This window comes from Marmota flaviventris, chromosome 8 (genome assembly GCF_047511675.1).
Source record: "Marmota flaviventris isolate mMarFla1 chromosome 8, mMarFla1.hap1, whole genome shotgun sequence".
Classification (NCBI taxonomy): domain Eukaryota; kingdom Metazoa; phylum Chordata; class Mammalia; order Rodentia; family Sciuridae; genus Marmota; species Marmota flaviventris.
In genome coordinates this window covers 131,653,112-131,664,495 of record NC_092505.1, presented here as the reverse complement: position 1 = coordinate 131,664,495, position 11,384 = coordinate 131,653,112, and the positions used below count along the sequence as shown (strand labels likewise).

Sequence of the window (11,384 nt, the reverse complement as noted above, 5' to 3'; positions counted from 1 at the left end):
CAACTAAAAAAAAAAAAATACCCCAAAGGCAGGCCCTCCTCCTCCAACTGCACCCTGCCTTCCTTCAGTAACCACTCAGTTAATCCTTATCAAGGGATTAAGTCACTAATTGGGTTGAAATAACCCAGTTATTTCATGTCTAAGCCTTCTTGCATTGTTTCACACATGAGCTTTAGAGGAACACCTAATATCTAAATCATAACACATGGTGTGACCACCTCTCTTCACTCAGGATAAGGGTGAGACCCCCCCAGATACATGAGCTAACTGTCTTTATTTATTTAGGTATTTGGAATTGAGCCCAGGGGTGCTTTACCACTGAGCTACATTTCCAACACTTTGTATTTTTTATTTTGAGACAAAGTCTCACTAAGTTTCTTAGGGCCTCACCAAATTGCTGTGGCTAGCTTTGAACTTGTGATTCTCCTGCCTCAGCCCTTTGAGTTGCTGAGATTATAGGTGCATGCCCCTGCACCCAGATCACTCACTGATCCTTGCTTTTTTTTTTTTTTTTTTTTTTGGTACTGGGGATTGAACCCAGGGGCACTTTACCACTGAGCTATATCCTCAGCCCTTTTTATTTTTTATTTTGAGACAATCTTGCTAGTTGCTTATGAAAGAAAAGTGGTGCAGGACTGATCACACACACACACACCTGGGATAAAAAGCGGGTTTATTGTCAGGAGCCTGACAAGGCTGCTCTGCAAAAAGAGGGACAGCAGCAGCAACTCCCCTTGGATGTTACCTTTTATAGCCTAGAATCATGGCTGCAGGTGAGGGGCGGGTTTAGTCTTGACTGACATAGTAAGCATCTCCTGATCTTATGGAAGCCAAGTTTGTTTCTTGGGAACAGAGACAGGCAGTTTTCCTATCTCTCAAAGGGGGAACAGGGAAACCCGCATGTCTGTATCTTCTCAAGGAGAGAACAGGCAAACCAGTACGTCCCCATCTCAGGGCGGTAAGTTGTCTCCTATCTCTCAATGAGGGAACAGGGAGAGACCAGCACGTCTCCAGGCCGGTAGGTTTTATCTTGGGCTACTTTCTATTTCTTGGGAATAAGAACAGTATTCATAAAGTGGGGATGGGGAAAAGGAAGATGGCTGCAATTATTCTAACAGCTTAGGGCCTCACCAAATAGCTGAGGCTGGCCTTGAACTTCTGATCTTTGGGCTTCAGTCTCCTGAGTTGCTGGAATTACAGACACTTGCCACTGTGCCCAGTTGGGCGCACCCCTTTTTGAATTCCTCCCATTGCTGGGCCTTTAGCCTTGCTGCTCTTAAATAGTCGCCACACAGTGATTCCCCCCCCCCCCCCCCCCGTTGTAATGTTATCCCTATGAAGAAAGGTGCCCTTTCTTCTCACTTCTGTACCCTCTGAATCCAGCATAGAATCTGATACACAGTTGATGATGAGCAAAAATGTTGAATGAATGAAGGGCACCCCAGTGACAACATCTTAGAGGTGAGGAGCATCTTTGGGCTTGACTCCCCCTCTTAGCTCTAGAAAGGCAACTGTGCTTTCTCCCCTGGGGAAGAGTTGTGCTGGTAGTTGGCCTGGGCTTGTTGAGGCACACGGGAGGGCTCCACTGAGTTATGGTCCCATCAGATAAAACTGTTAGTCTCGGCAGGCCTCTGGGTGTGATGGAAGTCACGTCCGTCACTTTGGAATCACAATATGGTTCCTTCCTGCTCTGGTAACAACTCACTTTCCCAGCTCTGCTCCTTCACATAGGCTTTCAGGGCTCTCCATTGTCTTTCACATTCCCACGCCTGGACAGCGCTCCACCTCCTTTCCTTCAAGTAGGATTGCTTGCCTCTAATGGGGGCCTGAACACTTAGGACCCACTCTTCCTCCATAAGAACAAGGAGAGTCAAAAAGGCTCGGAGTGGGGCTGTATAGCTCAGTGGCAAAGCACTTGCCTCACACGTGTGAGGCATTGATTCAATCCTCAGCACCACATAAAAAATAAAGATACTGTGTCCATATACAACTAAAAAATATTTTTTAAAAAAGAAGAAGAAGGCTTGGAGGTACACTTTCCTCTCCCTCCTTCTTGGGGTTATGAGAAAAAGACGGAAGGATCTACAGGAAGTAGAACGATTTAAAAATGAGATGTTTGGCTTTTATAAGCAAGTCTAGTATAAAACTACAATACAGTGGGAAGTTTGCCAAGAGTATTTAGAAGTCTGGACACCAAATAAAGTGCCAAGGGAGGGCAGGGTGAGTTGTGTATTAAAATCTTAGTAGCCTTTCCCCATCATGACATTTTCTGGTGCTCCTTACTCCCCAACAAGGAAACCACCCAAGGTCTGCAGACTCTACCAAGGAGAGCTTTGGTCCCCAGCATCATGTGCTTCTGATTCAGTCACATCTGCCTCTGAACATGGTGCTCTGGGAGCCATCCCTGGCCCAGGAGGATCATTCTCAGGGTAGAGAGAGAAACTTTGAAGCCATATCATCTCGTGGTCCTGAGTAAAAGTCTCAGTACTTAATAATGACAACTGAGGCCCTGCTAGGTTTTTCAAACCTTTATATTCATTGTTAGGTTAGTTTGAGGTGGCTAAGGCAACCCATATGCGCAAAATTACAACACATCAGGCACTGACAGACAAGCATTGATAACCACCTGTCAATCATCAGGGTCTCCTGACCAACCCCAGGAGGACAAGGGACTCTAAAAACCTCCCTTTCCTGTCCTAAGCCCTCCCTTCCTGCCCTAAGCCCAATAAAATTCCAATCCGTCTGAGCCTGAGTGGATTCTCCTGGACCTGCTCTGTTCCACTGGAGGGTCTTGCCCGGGAGCGAATCTCAATAAAGCCTTGTTCAGCAGCTTTTAGTCTGCCTCCTTTTGGTCACCGTGCCTGACCTTACACACATTACCATTCATTCTTACAATAGCTTTCAGAATAGCCCTGGTCAACCCCCTTGATAAATGAACAAGCTGAGACTCCAAAGGGAAGTTTGCCTGCCCAAGATTACCCAAATGCCAGAGCTGGGATTTAGCCCCTTGAAATCTGAACTAAATTTTCTCTTTCCTGGTCTGGCAGAATCAATGTCAATGTCAGTGGGTGAGGATGGCCAGAAGAGAGGACCTGGAGCCATCCCTGAGTACCCTTCCCGACAGTGCAGTGGGAGCCACCTTCTACACAGCCCACAGTGGCCCAGCTCAGACTGCCTCCTGCGGGATCTGAAACAGTGGAACTCTGCCCTTTCTGATCCCATAGATAGCACAGAGCCAAGTACCTCAGACCCCAAAACTTATTTGAGTCAAGCCAAGATCCTACCACAACACCCATGCTTCATCTCTAAAATGGTCCTAGCCTCCAGAACACCAAGTCTGTGAGAGCACAAGCAGGGGTAAGGGGAGATTAAGGTCTACCTGGAACTGCCAGAGAGATTTGCTGTCCAAGTTGTGCTTCCTATAAGTAAAATATGGTATCCTAAACAAGGGCTTGCTTCCTCTCCTGCTCCTGCTTGTGCCCAGAAGAATCTCGGAACTACTCAGTAGGGGACTTTCCCAAGACTCCACCCTGGCTGGGGGAAATGACTGCTTTTATTTTCTCCCTGCCCCAGGAAGGCTCAGGAAGTAGGACACATCAGAGCCCACACAAGGCTCCCAACCCATAAATAAAATATTCTCCTCTGTGTTTGATTTGAGTAAATAGCAGGGAAGGCCTGAGCACCTGTACCCAAGTCACAAAAATTTTGCTGTTATGTCTTTGAAGCCAGCATAGGCATGGCCACCAGATGGCGCAATCACCAGCTGAACTGGCCATAAATCCATTATTTATTAAAAACTTTGGAATGAACATCTCCTGAGCTGGCCTCTCAGCAGGACTTTGCTGAGGGACAGAAATATACCAGACTTGCAGGTTCTTTGCCCTCAAACCATTTTCAGTCTAGTAGGGGAGAGAGGCAAATACCCGAGATTAATACCCAAGACGGGTGCTGACCCAAGCCTAGCAGAAGCTGCCTGGCTCTGCCTGGAATGGGTCAGGCAGGGCATTGAGGGAAGGGTTGAAAAGGGCAGAAATCCTTCCCTTGCTCTCCGTGAAGGTCCAAGACCACATTCGCCGAATATCTTCAGACTCCCCTAAAAAGATGCCCATGAACAAAATTGCCCTTAGCAGCCAACTTTAGTCCTATGGGCCCCTGTTTTTCTCTTTTCTCCAAACTGCCTCTTTTCCCTAATCACTTTATAGAGTCCTACAGAATTTTCCTTTCTTTTCTCCCACCCACACCTCTGGGAAGCTCAGGGTTAGCTGTTTAGTAATATGCATGCATGCATTTTATTTTTTTAATTTATTTGTTGCATTCATTTATTTATACTATTTATTATTAATTGGTTGATTTTTGCAGTACTGGTGATTGAACCCGGGGGTGCTCTACCGGGGGTGAACTACACCCCCACCCCGTTTCTTTTTAAAATTATATTTATTTGCTTTTTTTTTTTTTTTTTTTTTTTTGAGACAAGGTCTCGCTATGCTGCTCAGGTTGGCCTCAACTTGCAATCCTCCCGCCTCAACCCTCCGCGGAGGTTACAGGTATGGGCTACATCACTCTGCTTGGTAGCATATTGATTGCTTGCCCTGGGTCTCGCGTGCGGGTGGGGAGCAAAGCAGTGGAGGTGCCCAGAGAGGCAGCTTGGGCTTCCCGGGGAAGCGAGGTCTAGAGGTGAGGCCCCACCCCACTGAAGCTCCACGCTATTCGGCAGTGGGTCCCTGGCAGAAATTCCGGTTATAGAAATGGCGGTTGTCCCTGGTCAGGGCCGTGCTCAACTGAGCCCAGAAGCTGCCCTGACCACTGGGCTGGTGGGGCCAAAAGAGGACGCTCTGGCGGCAGAGGCGCTGGCGCAGCCGCACGTAGCGGGAGCGGCGGGCGTCCGGGCGCAGGATCACCAACACCACGACATCCTTGCGGTCCTCCAGCAGGCGCTGCTGGGCTAGCAGGAAGCTGGTGCGCAAGAGGCCACTGACCCGATCCGTGTGGTCCAGCACAAAGAGAGTCTTTCGGCTGCCATAGACCGAGGCCCACAGGTTCTCGAAGAGTGATTTGCCCGGCAGCCAATCGCGCTCCTCCAGGCAAAGACGGAGCGCGCGGCGTCCGCGACGCTCCTCCAGCCTCACCCGCAGCTCATTGTACACCCAGTCAGCCACCGCGTTCTGCGCCTTGTCGAAGACCACGAAGGCATCGTAGGGCAGGGCGCGGGTGCCGCGCCGCAAGGGAAGCCAGGCCAGGCCCAGGTGGAAGCAGTACCAGAGATCCCAGCCACAGAGATGCTGTAGCACAGGCACAGTCAGACCCAGAGCCACAGCCAGCAGCGAGAAGCCGAAGCAAGTCCAGGAGAGCCTCTCATCCAAACAGAGGCGCAGGTCCTGCGCGAAGATGCTCTTTCCCTGCAGCTGCCCCGGGCTGCCACACTTAACAAGGTTGGGCAGACCTGGCACGGCGTTCTGTACCTCCAGCAGGAAGTCCACGAAGGCCGCCCCACAGGCACAGTGCAAAGGGTTGGCACTCACATCTAATGTTTTCAGGGAATAGGTCAGTGGCCCAAACCAGGAAGACTCAATCGTCTTGAGGGCATTGTGGCTGAGGTTGACCTCTTTCAGCTCCACTGCCAGGGCAAAGAAGCCTGGGTCCACAGAGCTTATCCTGTTGCTGCTGAGGTCTAGCCTCTGGAGCTGTGTTCCATTGGGCAGGCTGCCATTGCTCAGGGCCTTCAGCTGGTTTCCTGCCAGGTCCAGGGCTTTCAGATTGGGCAGGAGGGCCAGGCAGCTCCAGTTGAAGAAGGCCAGATAATTGTGACTGAGACGCAGCAGCTGCAGACTCTTGGGGAGGTTGTCCAGGTAGCGTGGCAAGAGCGTATGCAGGTGGTTCTGGGACAGGTCCAGCCGAAGCAAGCCTCTCAGACCTTGGAAGAAGTGGAGATAGAGGTCTCCCTCACCCCACATATGGCTCACAGCATTGCCACTGAAGTCCAGGGCCTGCAATGAGGTGCTGCTGAGCTTCAGTGACACACGACTGTGGATGTTATTGTATGCCAGGCTGAGGAATTGCAGGGTGTGCAGCTGGGCCACAAAGCTGAGGTTGTGGCCTACACCCTGCATGCCGAAGGCCTGGCTGTTGTAGCTGAGATCCAGAGCCTTCAGGTTCGGCAGCTCTGTGAACGAGCGCCCATGGTACAGGTCCAGTTTGTTATGGGAAAGGTCCAGCACCTGAAGACCAGTCAGCAGCCGGAACTCTGAGCCATTGACTGCCTGGGCAATGTTATTGTGGCTCAGGCTGAGGCACTGGAGGTGTGAGAGGTTGGAAAACATCTCTGGCTGGATTGTCACCAGGTTGTTCCTAGACAGGTCCAAAATGAATTTGAGGGACCTGCAACTAGGCATGAAATCTTCAGAGCTGGAGCTGTCCAGTGGGGCTGGAGTGAGATCCCTAGACCACAGTTGGACTTGCTTCCAATCATTTGCCTCCCCAGTGGTGACTGTCAGCTCTGAAGCTCCACTAATGCGGTTATCTGAAAGATCCACAAAGTGCAGGCCAGGGAAGGCCCCGAAGATGCTGAGCTGGGCCTGGTTGATGAAGTTCATTTGTAGATGCAGTGTGTGGAGAAGGGGCAGATGGGTCAGCGGCTTAAGCGTATTCTCATTGAGTGATCGGAAGAAGATGCCGTTCATGTTCAGCTCCTGCAGTGAGATCAGGTTCTCAAAGGAGTCTTCCAGATGCAGGTGGGCAAAGGACACCTTCTTACAGTAATTGAAGGACAGGTTGAGCTTGCTCAACTGTGTCAGGTTCCGGAAGGCCGAGGTATTGGTGATGCATTCGTAGAGAAAGTTTTCACTCAGGTCTAACACAGTGAGGTTTCTGAGACCTTGGAACAATGTGCTATCAAGTGTGTGGAGAGAACTGTCCTTCAACACCAGGCCTTCAAGATGACTTAGTTTGCTGAAGGTGTCAGGATCCAGTTGGAGAGAGAGGTTAGGGCACTCCACACAGGGGTTGCGGGCATGGTCACAGCGGCGGCAGTTCCCGCCTACATCAAGCACTCGAAGGGCAGTCAGATTGGCCAGGTCCCCACTTGTCAGTTTGACAATGTGGTTGTAGGATAGCAGCAGGTACTCCAGACTGGGAGGCAGGTTGCGGGGGACTGCTGTGAGATTGTTATACTTAAGCGACAGGTGGGTGAGTTTGCGCAGGCTAAGAAATGCATCTGGAGCCACCTCCACTGCTCCTCTGCATGGGTTACTGTAGTAGCAGTTGCCATCCATGTATAGAAAGCGCAGGGCATGCAGGCCAGCAAAGCTAGTATGGTCTAGTGTCAGAATGTTGGTGTGGCTCAGGGTCAGGTTTACTAGGGATTTGGGCAGGGCGGGCACAGTGGTGATGCTGTTGTAGCTCAGGTTCAGGTCTTCCAGTTTGGTCGCATGCAGGAAGGTTTGGGGCTCGATGGTCATGTGGCAGGGAAAGTGCATGGGGCTGAAGCTGATCGGGGGGCAATTCCACTTGAGGTTGAGACGCCGCAGGTTAGGCAGGTGGACAAAGTCAAAGTTATGGAGGTGGTGAATGCGGTTGGAGATCAAGGAAAGGCTGGTGACATTACCACGGGGTGCTGCTACAGAGAAGTGGGGCACAGACTTCAGGAACAGCCAGTTGCAGTTCACCAGACTACCCTGCTGGAACTCGCAGGGCAGGAAGGCAGGCAGAGCACCCAGGGCCAAGGCCACAGCCAGCATTGCAGCCTGCACCAAGAGAGACAGGGGGTGCAGGGCCCTGGGGCAGGGACCCTGTGGGGGACCAGGGGCTACATAAGTGTCCAGCCCTAGCTCCACCTCCACCCATTCCACTTCATAAGGTCTTGGAGCAGAACTTCCAACTCCCCTCTCTCCAAGCCTTCCCAGTGAGGCTCCTCCCTGGCTGTTGAACCCCCTTCTCACCCTCTAAGGCTCACAGGGAAACTTAATTTGATTTAAAACTCAGCCTTTGACTCAGAATGTGGACTTAGAACCAGGACTGAACCTGAAATCCAGATTCCTAAGATTTGGAACTTTCCTACATGACTGAGCCCAGCCAGACATGAGGGCCAGGAGAGGTGGTCAAAAGACCCATTTGTCCTTCCTCCCTTTGGGAACCATTGCTCTTTCCTCCTGAACAAAGTGGCAGCCACTTTCTTCCCTCCAGCCACCTTGAAATCCCCTCTCAGCCCTCCACCAGCCTTCTCCCAAGCTCTCCCTCAACACCCTGTCTGGCTCAGTCGGTCTTCCACATAGGCCCCTGGCAAGGTGAGCAGCCCAGCTCGCCCACCCTCTGCCTGCCTCCCACACTGGCCTGGGAGCTCTCAACCATTAGGGGTTATGGGCCAGAACAAATCAGAGGGAGCTGTAGGAAGCAAGGCGTCAGCTCGAGCCCTTCCTTGGGTGTCACACAGCCCCAATCCCACCACGGACTGAGGTTCCAGACTTCAGCTTCTTTATCCACCCCCATAGAGAAGACCTTTTGCTTTGATGTTTTCAGGGTGCAGGGAGTGTCCCCAGGGCCATGAGCTAACAGTCCCTTTTACTGTTGCCTGCAACTGACAAGCACACCTCCCTCCTCACCCCTTCTCAGCCCATCTACCTCCCCCAGACCTAAGAACTGTTGTCCTACCATGTTGGAGAGTGAGAGCTTCTCCAGAGGGTCTGGCCGGCTGACTGGGAAGTAACTGCAGATGAGGGTGCTTCTCACACTTAGGGTACGGAAAGGAGAGGAAGTGAGAATTTCACTACAGCCCAGTAGCTCCCCTCCTTACCACCAGCTTGGGGAGGGCAGATGGTGTGTAATGAGTCAGAGTCCATTTGCATAGTCAGGTGGCAGACAGAATCTCACCCCTTCCTCTTTCCACTCCCCTCTCAGATTGCCTATATCCCACACTGGCCTCACATCTGTCCTGTGGTTGATCCCGGGAGGAATGAAGCTCAAAGCCCAGCCTAAGGTCAGTGAGAGATCAGAATTAAAGGTAGCTCCATGCCAGGTCCTCTCATCCTCATGCCTTAAGACCCTGACCCCGTTGATACTCAGGACCCCACCTGCCCCCACCTAGAGAACTCTGAGGGGCCTCTCATGCCCAGAGGAAGCCCTTACCACAGCCTTGGGACATCCTGCATTTCCAACTCCCTTGATGCCCCATCAGAACAGAGACCGCAGCAGTCCTCCCGGGGGTCCTGAGGCTGGCTGCATTGCTGGCCCAGCTGGGACCCTAGCTGATCCTCCACTCTCAGTCCTTCCCATGCCGCCTCTGACCCAGATCAGAGCTCAGACTAGTCAGGACCCTGGGAGCCCTTCTCAAGTCCTACTGGCTCACCTTCAGAATCTGCCCGCTACCCAGCACCTCACACCGACCTGCCTATCTGCATCCCTAGCATCTCTCCATCTGGCTACCCTGCCCCTGCTCTCAAGCCCCCATGTCCCCTGGAGCGACCTGTTCAGATCTGTTGTGTTGGGTCCCTCCTTTGCTCAGATTCCCTCCATAGCTGTCTCTGGAATCAAAGTAATATATGTCACAGTCCATATAGTAGCCAAAGTTCTGAGACCTGCCCTTCCACTCCTTCCCTGATCTCTCTCCACCCCTACTGGCCTTCTTGTTGCTTCAGACACACTTGTGCACTCTCCTGACTCAGGCCTTTAAATGTGCTGTTCCACCTGCCTGGAATCTCTTTTCCCAGATTCTCATATGGCCCCCTCCTTCACCTCCTTTAAAATCTCTGTGAGAATTCCCCTCTCCTTTTTTTTTTTTTTCTTTTTTGGTACTGGTGATTAAAACTGGGGCAAGCACTCTACCCACTGAAACACATCCCCAGCCCTTTTTATTTATTTATTTTATTTTGAAACAGGGTCTCACTCAATTGTCCAGGCTGGCTGAACTTGTGATCTTCCTGCCTCAGCCTCCCATTCTCTGACTTTTTTATAAATGTTCCAGTCCTGATCTGACTCTCCTGAGCTCCTCTGCCTGATTTTCCTCTTTGCTTAATGTGTTTTCAACTGTTGAGACACCCTACTGTTGACTTTCAACCGTTTAGTGGATATTGTCTATCCCCTGCTGGAATGTCCACTTCTTGAGTGAAAGATCTTTTGTATCCCCAGCACAGTTGAATGCCCGGTACACAGTAAACGCTCAGTGTCTGCTGAAGCAATGGGTCCCCTGCACTCAGCTTTGGGCAGGCACAGAGAGGATATCTCTGAATGAATGAATAAACAAATGGGGTTTACTCCTGGGGAAGGCAAGGCTACACATCTGCTTTCCCACTCCTCCCAGAACCACCTTTGGGAGGTGTCATGGCATGTGGAGCCCAAGGAAGGTCCAGTCATCCAGCTGACTCAGCAGCTTAAGGGTGTTAGCACTGTCTTTCTCTTCACCAGTGTTTGGGACGGGCCTGAACAAACCTCTTCTAGATCCTTGCTATGGTCCCAGCTAGATATGGTCCCCTAGATAATCCTAGGGGCTTTAGCAGGGGCTGGGAAGAGGCCCCAGGGATGGGAAACAGCCCTGAGTCAGGAAAAGGTGAATCACAGTCAGCAATGCCACATCTCTAACCCTGTCCCACCTGTGACAGGAGCCTCCATCCATGTCTCAGAGACACAGGCCTGGCTCCTGCTGAACTCCAAGTCCAGGAGAGACTTTACAATCGCTGGGTTATGGCTTGGACATGAGGTATCTTCCAAAAGCTCCTGTGTTAATGCAGGAATATTCAGAGGTGGAGTGATTAGATCATGAGCACTGTAACCTAATGAGCCCATCCTGGTTTGAATGAGCCTGACTGGGTGGTAACTAAAGGTAGATGGGGCATGGCTAGAGGAGGCAGTCACTAGGTTGCACCTGGAAGAGTGCATCTTCCTTGCAGCCACTTCCCTTTTCTTCTCTCTGCTTCCCAACCCAACTGAGCTGTGAGCTGAACAACTGTCCTCTGTAAGGTCCTTCCCCCATGATGTTCTGCTTCATCGTCGACCCGGAGCAACGAAGTCAGTCATCTGTGAACCAAGACCTCTGAAACCGTGAGTCAAAATAAACACTTCCTCTGTTAAGTTGTTCTTATTGGGTATTTTGTCACAGCAACACAAAAGCTGATGAAAACATCTGGTTAGGACCAGGGAGCCAGCCTCCCATCTCCGGTAGCCATCCTACCTCCCTTAGGGGCAGAAAAACCACCAAGTTTGTGGTGATTTGTTATAGCAACTACAGGAGACAAAGACACCTAGATTCCCCCTATCGTGGTGGAGATGTGCCTGCCTCTCAGGTGGGGATCCCATCAACCTCAGGACTTGTGCCCTCACACACACAGCCTCTCCCACACCCTTGTGGCCAGGAACACTGAGGCTCCATGTAGCAGACCAACCGTTCTCTCCTGACCTGT

General features: G+C 51.3%; 1 protein-coding gene and 1 long non-coding RNA gene across 2 annotated transcripts; one reads left to right on the top strand and one right to left on the bottom strand.

Annotated features, from left to right (window-relative positions):
* Positions 1-656: 656 nt before the first annotated feature.
* Tlr9 (toll like receptor 9) lies at positions 657-11,021 on the bottom strand. Its single transcript, XM_027934012.3, has 3 exons — positions 10,578-11,021; positions 8,644-8,722; positions 657-7,784 (listed from the first exon to the last, which is right to left on the bottom strand). The coding sequence occupies exons 1-3, from the start codon at positions 10,598-10,600 to the stop codon at positions 4,704-4,706; spliced, it is 3,183 nt and encodes a 1,060-aa protein (XP_027789813.2). The 5' UTR covers positions 10,601-11,021; the 3' UTR covers positions 657-4,703.
* On the top strand, positions 8,894-11,055 carry LOC139706738 (uncharacterized). The gene is made up of 2 exons (XR_011708392.1): positions 8,894-8,968; positions 10,945-11,055. It is a non-coding gene; the product is annotated as an uncharacterized lncRNA (long non-coding RNA).
* The last annotated feature ends 329 nt before the right edge of the window (positions 11,056-11,384 follow it).

Excerpts from the sequence above, each read along its gene's own strand:
- Tlr9 (XM_027934012.3), bottom strand. The coding sequence starts at position 10,600 with ATGGATGGAGGCTCCTGTCACAG. Across the intron at positions 8,723-10,577 it reads GATGGAGGCTCCTGTCACAG|TGTGAGAAGCACCCTCATCT; the intron begins GTGGGACAGGGT and ends CCGTACCCTAAG. Across the intron at positions 7,785-8,643 it reads AGCTCTCACTCTCCAACATG|GGTCCCTGCCCCAGGGCCCT; the intron begins GTAGGACAACAG and ends GGTCCCCCACAG.